Source organism: Olea europaea, chromosome 12 (assembly GCF_002742605.1).
Source record: "Olea europaea var. sylvestris chromosome 12, O_europaea_v1, whole genome shotgun sequence".
NCBI classification, from domain to species: domain Eukaryota; kingdom Viridiplantae; phylum Streptophyta; class Magnoliopsida; order Lamiales; family Oleaceae; genus Olea; species Olea europaea.
The window spans coordinates 13,427,049-13,436,272 of record NC_036248.1 but is presented as its reverse complement, the minus strand read 5'-3'; the positions used below and the strand labels follow the sequence as shown (position 1 = coordinate 13,436,272).

The 9,224-nt window shown below is 38.1% G+C and overlaps 1 protein-coding gene across 3 annotated transcripts; it reads right to left on the bottom strand.

The window, feature by feature from the left end:
• Nucleotides 1-25: 25 nt before the first annotated feature.
• Nucleotides 26-8,756, bottom strand: LOC111405737 (DNA mismatch repair protein MSH6). Of its 3 annotated transcripts, XM_023034759.1 has the most exons (21): nucleotides 7,786-8,753; nucleotides 7,325-7,418; nucleotides 7,027-7,129; nucleotides 6,892-6,945; nucleotides 6,714-6,788; nucleotides 6,485-6,553; nucleotides 6,279-6,362; nucleotides 5,989-6,183; nucleotides 5,161-5,711; nucleotides 4,936-5,065; nucleotides 4,740-4,831; nucleotides 4,452-4,630; nucleotides 4,173-4,375; nucleotides 3,985-4,086; nucleotides 3,513-3,675; nucleotides 2,950-3,239; nucleotides 2,730-2,867; nucleotides 2,296-2,375; nucleotides 2,045-2,144; nucleotides 944-1,073; nucleotides 26-539 (listed from the first exon to the last, which is right to left on the bottom strand). In XM_023034759.1, the coding sequence occupies exons 1-21, from the start codon at nucleotides 8,627-8,629 to the stop codon at nucleotides 298-300; spliced, it is 3,918 nt and encodes a 1,305-aa protein (XP_022890527.1). In that variant the 5' UTR covers nucleotides 8,630-8,753; the 3' UTR covers nucleotides 26-297. The 3 variants fall into 3 exon arrangements, 2 of the variants coding, with proteins under 2 accessions (XP_022890527.1, XP_022890528.1); XR_002704883.1 differs by lacking the exons at nucleotides 26-539; nucleotides 944-1,073 and having other exon boundaries at nucleotides 2,713-2,867; nucleotides 7,786-8,756; XM_023034760.1 differs by lacking the exons at nucleotides 26-539; nucleotides 944-1,073; nucleotides 2,045-2,144; nucleotides 2,296-2,375 and having other exon boundaries at nucleotides 2,754-2,883; nucleotides 7,786-8,756.
• Nucleotides 8,757-9,224: the final 468 nt, after the last annotated feature.

Below are 9,224 nucleotides of genomic sequence, written 5' to 3'. Positions count from 1 at the left end.
AGAGAGAGAGAGAGAGAGAGAGAGAGAGAGAGAGAGAGAGAGTTCCAAGTAGCCATATCATGGCTTCAAGCTCATTTCCTGCAACCCACTCCCCACCAAATGTAAGCCGTTCCAAGGAGCTATTATATCACAATGAGAGGAATGCAGTTGAGGAAGATATGGCGCCAGTTTGTGCTTGGGTATGATCTAGGCACAGGGTAGGGATGTGCATTTAACAGAAACATGGGCTTATTCTTCAATGCAAATGTAGAGATGCAAGCACAACATAACAGACAAATTGTGTGCAGTCCTTTGGGGTTAATTTTGCTCAAGAAGCATCCTTGCTCTCAGTTGCAATTCGTTCAATGAGCCAAGGACCATGTGCTCTGAAGAATAACTGCAACCCTGGTTAGCTGAAAATTTTATCAAGTTTCGGATTATCACTGATGCCTCGTCTTCCAAACTCAGAATGGACGAGTCATCTTCTGATCTCTTGCCATACATTCCTTCAAACTCCTGAGACTTTGCAGTAGCTTTATGAAGTACTACATCCGGAAGTCCTGAAATGGAATGAAAATTAGAACCAAGAAAGCTACTGGGCAAGTACCCAAGGCAAAAGGCTATCTTTTAACTGTATATAGATGATACTTGGCACATGATCTATGGCATGTTTGGTAGGAAACATTGGATAGTAATGGACACTATAAAGAAGAAACATAAGCTGAAATCTCGTTTCTTATAATGTCCAAACCTATTGTGCACCAAACATGCAGTAGATGGAAGAGTTATTCAGCTGATGATACTTTGAAGGATAAATTTCAAGGAAAAATGTCTACTTCCTGGCATGCCATTTTGATTCTTAACATTTCGATCAATTTTATCAATTCAAAAATGCCCCTATGCAGGAGTAAAATCTAAACTTAGTTTACAATTTCTTTCTTTTTCCTAAAATATGTCAACTTACCAGCTAACCTTGCAACATTAACCCCATAACTTTTAGGGCATGCACCGGATGTCAATCTATAGAGGAAGGTAACTTCCTCAAGACCTCCAACTCCTTTGCCAACTTTGCATGCCATATGACAGAGGGCGACCTGTGCGCCAAGAGGAAGACAGAATATGAAATCGTTGAAGGGTGAAATTTTCAAAACAGATATAATTATAGGAAAATGTATCGGCTCAGTGATTAGTATATCAATGCATTCAACACCCAAATAAGTACATATTTTACGTTCGTTTTTGGCCAAGTTTTAAGTCCAATTCACTTGTCTTTTTGTGTGTGAGCTTCGAGGCACAGAAAACATTACAAGTTCGACAATCTTTTCTCAAGCTGATTCATATGACCTTCAAACATAAAAGAACATTAGCATTATCTTTTAAAACTACGTTATTGGTCCTATAAATGCAGTTAGAGAAGTCCATTGCAATAAAAACTTGGAATCGGGAGGGGTTACTGTATACAGAAGTAACATGAGGATTTGTTGAAGATTGGTCAAGTTGGCAACCATTCCATGTTGCCAGTCCAGCTAGGATAGTTGATCGGTCAGACTGATTTATTTTTGTTATTTAACAAGTGCAATTAGTTTCCTTGTTATTTGCCCATATATGCATGTAATCAGGTCTGCAAGTTCATATTGCAGAGCCTCAGAAATAACGTGTTCTCTCTCTATTCTATTTTCAATCATTTTCAGAACCCTTGGATATAATATCTGGAATACAACAGAAACTAATAAACAAGGTTGAAGCTATAACATCTCTTTTTCCTTCTTTTTGTATGAATCTAAGATGCTCTGCAAAAGAATGAGTTTGCTCCATAATCCGTACAAAATGAAGTGTCAAGTCTAAGCAAAGAAATATTTTGTTCCAATAGTCAACAAGGATTCTTCTTAAACCATTGCAAAAACTTGGTTAGAAAGTTCCATTTAGGATTACAGAATCTCACTATTTATACCCGATTATAAGAGCTTCAACTTATGTCTACTATATCAAAAATTTTGTACCATGGATTTACAGAATATAACTGTCATAGAAGAGCCTCCTGACACATTTTATCTCATTTCCGTACCTTAGGATATTTCTGATAGTCAATAGCCAACCTATGGTAGTGGGTAGAAAACATTCCCCGACACTGTACCTTGCGCACAAAATGCTCAAGAACTGATTCACTGCCAAAAGAGATTCAAACAAGAAAACTGAAGACCAAATGTATTTTCACAGAATTTTGCAGGCACATTAACAATGATTGGGAGGTTTGAACAAAAATATCTCGTCTCAGAATCTAAAACAGCATATCTAATTCTCTATAACTGCACATACGCTATGGCTTGCCCATCTGACGTTGATGTCCCCCGCCCAAGCTCATCCAATGTTACAAGAGAATTACGGGTTGCTGCAGACTGCATCAACCATCAGAAATAAATTCAAAAGATGATCAGACAATTCATGCTATGCAGCAACAGATGAGGAATTGGATTTAGTACTACAACAAAATAAAGATAACAGATACAATGAATCAATCATAAAAGTAAATCATCTAAGAAGTGACTAGATGATGCCCTTCTCCTTGCATTGATTCTAAAACAGCATCGACTTAGGACTCCAACAACCAGGTTCTTATCTTATCTAAGGGATAAAAAAGGCATTCAATAAAGAAATAATCAAGCAAATAAGAAGAATTTTCATAGCTCGGGCATGCTTTTTTTTTTCTTTTTCTTTTTTTTAAAAAAATCTAACCAATTCGTAACCCTAACCAGCATTGAGGCAGTTTCCAAAAGCTCTGTCAGGAATGTGCTATGCCCAACCATAATTTGATCTTTAGCACCCATTCTAACAAAAATACGGTCAACGGGAGACAACTCAAACCTTTCTGCCGGCACATCTGCCCCTATCTGGGAAGAATCAAAGCTAAACCATTAAAAAATATTTAGAAGCGATTCATAGCTAAAAGAAAAGAGAATTTACAAAATCTACCTGTGCCAAAATCACAGCTAAGCAGACTTGACGCAAAAGAGTAGACTTCCCACCCATGTTAGGACCAGTAAGAAGGATAAAGTTGGCTTGACTAGAACCGCCAAGTGAAACATCATTAGCGACAAAGGTACCCTTGCCTAATGTATCACTCCTGAGAACAGGATGTCCTAAACTATTAGCAATCAGGCACGGCACTTCATCAGGAGATGATACCGGAGAGATTATTGGGCGGCACGTTGGCCCTTCATAGTATTCACTAGCAATAGATAAGCTGATTAAAACATCCAGTTCTGCAAAAAGTACCAGAACACAAAGAAATGAACAAGACATTTTTATTATGTTTTGTAAAGCAAACAAAAACGGCCTATTTCCTGATTTAAACCATAAAAAGCAAATTTACAATTCCAGCAAAGTAAGCCAAAAGCACATAAGAACCTGAAACAAATATTTTTATGTGTCCAATTGAAGGATGAAAGATCTTTAGAAAGACCGGTAGGTTCACATAGTAGTTGACTGAAACTGAGATTTACACTTTAGGTTTGATATCCACTATGCATCAATACCTGAGATAGTAGAAATCAATTGTCTCCATTTATTATGATGTTCACAAAATTTTCCAATTAACCTCTGCAAAATGGTCTTCAACTTAGACTCCTTCTCAGATTCAGCTTGAGAGAGCTTCCCTACTAAATTCTTAATCACTGGAGTCCAGTACCGGAAGAAGCCCTGAAATCAATTATTCAAAGAAAAACGGAGTGAGAACTACACAGCAGTTATATCTTAAAAGAAACCACAGATGAGTGCGTGATTCCCAGCCAGTCTTAATGCCATGAACGGGTATTTGACCCTATCTGAAACAGGTACTTAAGTCATTTCCCACATTATCAATACCTAAGACCAATATTGAGTTCAAATACCGGTATCGTAATGATATGATAAGAATGTTTGTGGAGAAAATGGGAACTCAGGATGTAAATTCTTTATATTTATACGAATAAATATAACAATAGGATACCAACTTATTGAGCTTGTTACCTTTTTCGATGCTTGTAACTCGTACTCCTGTGAAATGCTATGGCACAAACTTTCTGGCACTTCCAACAGGTATGCGTCTTTACCAACTGTTACATAATTAATCTGCAAGTGTCCAAAGGAAATAAGTAGATGGTTGATACACAAGCAGAAGCTACAAGAATATCAGGCTATTTTCAACAAGTTTGTACCGATGCATCTCCAAGTAATTTGCGCTGCTCCTTCAGGTATTTTTCCAAATTAGTTTCTATGTCTCTTATTGTCTGGCAAGAAGAATCATACTCCACATCAACCCCTTCTACAGGAATTACACGTCCTGAACTATTTGCTTCCTCCCAATCGAAGCCATCCTTGAAATGCCGGAGAATCGAATGGACATCGGGGATCCCTTTACCTGCATATAGTTGTTTCAGATTCCAAGCAACATTGTAATTTGTACGACACTGCTGAAACATGAACTAAGCCTAAACCTGGTGTCAATAGATGATGTAGTAGCCTAGAATCTGTATTTTCTAAAATGGCATCAAGTGAGGAGCATGCATGGATCATTAGTTCACATCCACGTAGAACCGAAATGAACTCTTGAAGCTGCTTTTTCGCTGCATCCTCATATAGCACTACTTTAGTTGCATTCCTGCCATTAGCTTCACTGCATTCAACGAAAATCAGAACATAAATCTTTTTAGGAAACAAGTAGGAAATTTAATGATGGAAGTTCCACATATTTGATAATGTATGACCATGTTTTGCAACTATACCTTCTAGCAAAAATGCGCGCAAGTAAACGTTCCATGTCTGGAAGCCTGGACAACTCTTTCCTGAACTCCAGCACAAATGGACCGTTAACTCCCTGGAATCAAGTTATCATAAATACATAAAACCCACAAGTAAATAAAAAAATTAACAACGTACCAAAAGTCATATGAGGAGTAAGCTTTTAAAAGCTAAACGTACCTTCAATCCTGCCACAGCATCCTGACGTTCCTTAATAGACTCAATATGATACAGAGGTCTGGCAACCCATGTTCTAAGTAACCTTTTCCCAAATGCTGTCACACAATGGTTCAATTGAGCATACAGTGTCCTGCATAGACAAAGGAAAAAAACCAAAAAGGTAAATCCAAAACACAGATAAAGCTGAGAATGGTAACTGTAAAGGTAATAGGATGTCGTATGTACCCAGAAGAATCTCCATTTCTTCCGTTCTCAAAAACTTCAAGGTTCTCCATTGCAGCAGCATCAAGAACCATATATGGTTTTTGAGTTATCTCACCAAAACCAGAGCATGGGAGCAACTCGAACTTTGCAAATCTAAGCAGAGTTTCATCCAGAAAAGCTTGTTTCAAATAGAAAAGAGTACCTCCAAGAGCAGAAAGTGCATAGCTACCATCCTCACCCGCATTCACAAGCTCAGATAAAACGGAAGGTAGGCAGTCAACACCAACATTTTTGACCAAAGATTCACTAGCACATGCAATTGCTTCATCCAAATCTGAAAAACATGATTTGTCACCAATAAGCCGGTAGATAGCCTTCACTTCACAAATAGTTTTCTCAGCATCCCAAAATTCAGACAAGGGAAGCAGCTCATTAACCAAAGGATTTCTTGTATGCCTCAGAATTACTTTTTCAGTCTCAGGGCTGAGCAGCTTGGCAGGTTTAACAATCTCTACTGGTCTTAGCTCAGATAAGAGACAGCACAAGGAACTGCAATCTGAATCATCTATAAACTGATAAAAGTAAACATATTCAGTCATTTAGTCCCAAGTAATATATGTAACAACAAAGAGAGAGTACATCATGTATCCAGTATCTTTCATTCACATAGTGATTAGGGATGATATGAAACAGGCACAAGGGCAGAGTAACCACCATATCCTGGTCCTCTCCCCTGGACTTAGCTTTGCGCACTTCACAATTGTCTCTCTTTTTTAGTTTTTAAGTAATAAGTGAGATACATTTTATATGCATCAGTAGTGAAAACATGTACTTCAGAAGGAACACCACCTGTCCAAGAACAATCTTGCTCGTAGTAACATCAACCACACAAACACCAAATATATGAGCTGCTTGTTGGTTTTCTGAACTTTGGCAGTTTTCCGTCACTGCCATCGTATAAGAAGCATCGGGATTTCTTGAGAGCATTTCCCCTTCCATCAAAGTCCCTTTTGTGACCACCGCACAAATTTCGCGTTTCACAACCTAGAATGCAAGTGATGTACATCAGACTACGGAACATGACAAGTTCCAAGGAGAAATAGATAGATGCATAGCATATTATGTAGTGTTAGAATAACCTTATCTTTGCAACCTTTCTCTCTGCGACGAAGTTCAAGCTGATCAGGTGTCTCTGTTTGCTCCACAACAAGAACACGGTAACCCTGCTAAGTCAAATAACTATGATCAAAATTAAGCTAGCAAATGTATGACAAATGGGTAACAGAGGTTAATTAAGATGAAAATTTATTTTACATTAGAGGTTGAATGCTTTAAAATATACAACCTTTTGAGCCAGCTTCTCTACATTCACTGAGAAGTTCTTTTCAGGAAATCCACAGTGAGGTTGCTCTCCCTGAAAGGACAAGTGGTTATCATATAGAAAGACTGTCAAATTAAAGGGAACCCAAAAGGAAATTCAATCATTCTATTCAAGTCATAACCCATGAAATCTTCAAACTCTCGTAGACATTACACAATTACAACTGTTAGTTATTATCAATGCGGTCAATTACCTTCATATACTGCAAATCAAGTTCTTTGGCTCCAATATGTGCATCCATTTCAAAAAGTTCATAAAACTTGCCCATCTGGTTCAACAGAAAAGGCACAATATCAGTCTAGATGTACAAGAAAAGGTACCCAAATCAACATGGAAAGGGAGCCTTGGATATCCTGTAGACCTATGCTTACCTTAAAAAACAGAACCTTGTCCATATGCTTCGACTTAAACTCCCACCATTGCCTCTAAAATAAACAGAATATTCCAGATAAATTACTCCATGAAATCCTCAGAGGTAGTTAGGCTAAAACAAACAATTCAATTACCTGCCCCCCTGATAAGCTTTTTAAGAAATCTTGAGGCAAGTAAAGAGTTTTTGGGTCATAATTTACATCACTGGGGCGTCTTTTCATGGCATCCTTGCGGTCTCTGTTTCAGCAAAGAATCCATTTCAATATTGGATTTATAAAAAGAATCTGTAAGCATTTATTACAATTTAGCTGTTGCGTGAGAAAAGTTGAAGGTATCAGAATTAAGCCGTTGTCCTCCTTGGATTAGTGACATCTCCTATTATCCACATTAAATGTACATAAAAATGTACTTCCAAGATGTAATAAAACTTACACCCCAAGGAACCGTAACTTCTCTGCTTCGCGTGCACCAAATCTTTCTGCTACATCACCAACTAGACCGCTGTCAGGAATGGAAACTTTCCCACCTACAACAAAAATAGTATATTTTAATTTTGAATGACACGTAATTTAGGTACATTTCCACCACTGTTGATATGCATAACAAAGGAATGACTAAATCCAAATGAAACTGAAGGAAAACATGAAATCGCTTCGAAGATATATCTATATTGGATAGTAATATATATGGATTCAAATAAGGCCGTAATTATTGAAGATTGACCATTATTAAATACAGCTGGAATGAATCTGAAAATCAAGCACATGCAGCTCCATTGTGGGGAAGAAAATACCTTCAAATATCACTTTCAAATCATGGTTACAAATCCATGTTCATTGATTAAAGTGTTTTCTTATAGTTACAAACAAGAAGAATAAACACTTATGACTTACTATCTGCAATATGTTTTGTAGAGCGCTTCAGTTCTCCCTCGTTTGCACCAAAGGAAAACTTGGACGCACTATTTTTCAGGTCTCCACTACTCTTTTTATTAGCACTTAATTCCGACTTTCCTCCAGCACTCAACTTCCGCTTCCTCGTCTCCACCTTCTTACTAACACCACTTTTTCCACTTCCACCATCTTCTTCCTCCAAATCCATATCCTCCAAAGAATCCTCGTCTTCCCCCACTTCCTTTTCCACACTTTTTCCCCAATCTTCATCCTCCGAATCATCCCCACCACTCTCCATACCCTCCAAAGTTTTAGTCTCCTCTTCATCATCTACGACCGAAACCCTTCGTAGTCTACGGAACTTCTTCACAGGTTCATTAATCCACTCAATCTTTTCGTCAGATAGTTTCAACAATTCCTGCTCATCATCATCATATCGAACCAAATGCTTCTCCGAGACTCGATCAAACGATATCACACAACCTTCGTACCAAGTGTTATCCATTGGCCAATAAACCCTGATTCTTTTGTTAACAAGCTCTTCTGCACACGATCTCTTAGTAGATACAGGTGTTGAAGGAGAAGAAGATAAATCAGAACCTATCACCATTGTGGGCTTCTTGCTTTTGGTTTGAAGTGGTGATGGAGTGATCAAGCTTGGACTGGAACTAGGGTTAAAGTTAGAATTAAGTTTAGGGTTTTGCTTCGAGAGGGATGGAGATGGAGTAGGCCCAGTAGGAGAAGACGATTCGGATGGTGACTTCTTGGCGAAAAATGTGGTTATCTGCCGCTGTTGATTAACCAATGGCGATTTTCCATTGCTGGTTCGTTTCGATGGAGTCATCGGATTCTCTCAGAGACTGTGTGTGTGTAAAAATGAGAGAATCGAGAGGTTGAACCAAAGTTTACTGAGAGAAATGAGGAATTTCTGATGAATAGGGGGAAAAAGCGCGGGAGAAGGTGAAGGATGGGATGGGATGGGATTTTTGCCGGGAAAGCGTATAGGATGGCGGGATTTTGGGGATGCTGCGCGCATTCTGCACCGAGCTTCAATTCATTGAAAATCGATTTTGGTCCCTCGATTATTGGTTAATGTCACCTTGCAACACTGAGTAGTGAGTACTAGAAAATGGACAAATTCCTATCAACTTAAGGTAGTTAATTATGATCATGTTTGGGTGTGATTTTGAGAATTTTTTGATCGTTAGGAGAAAAATGGGGTTCGTTTGTGAGAGAAGAAGTCAAATATGACAACTGAAATAGTAAAATAACCATCAAAAAATCAATTTTTTGGAAGAAAAATCGCTCCCAAGCAGGCTTTAGGCCACCGTTTGAGCCTCATTATTTCTCATTACATTAAATTAAATTTTTCTCTCTCCTACTTTTAACCACACAATCTTCAATAAAATAATATTACACGTAAATCAAAATCTTTTCAG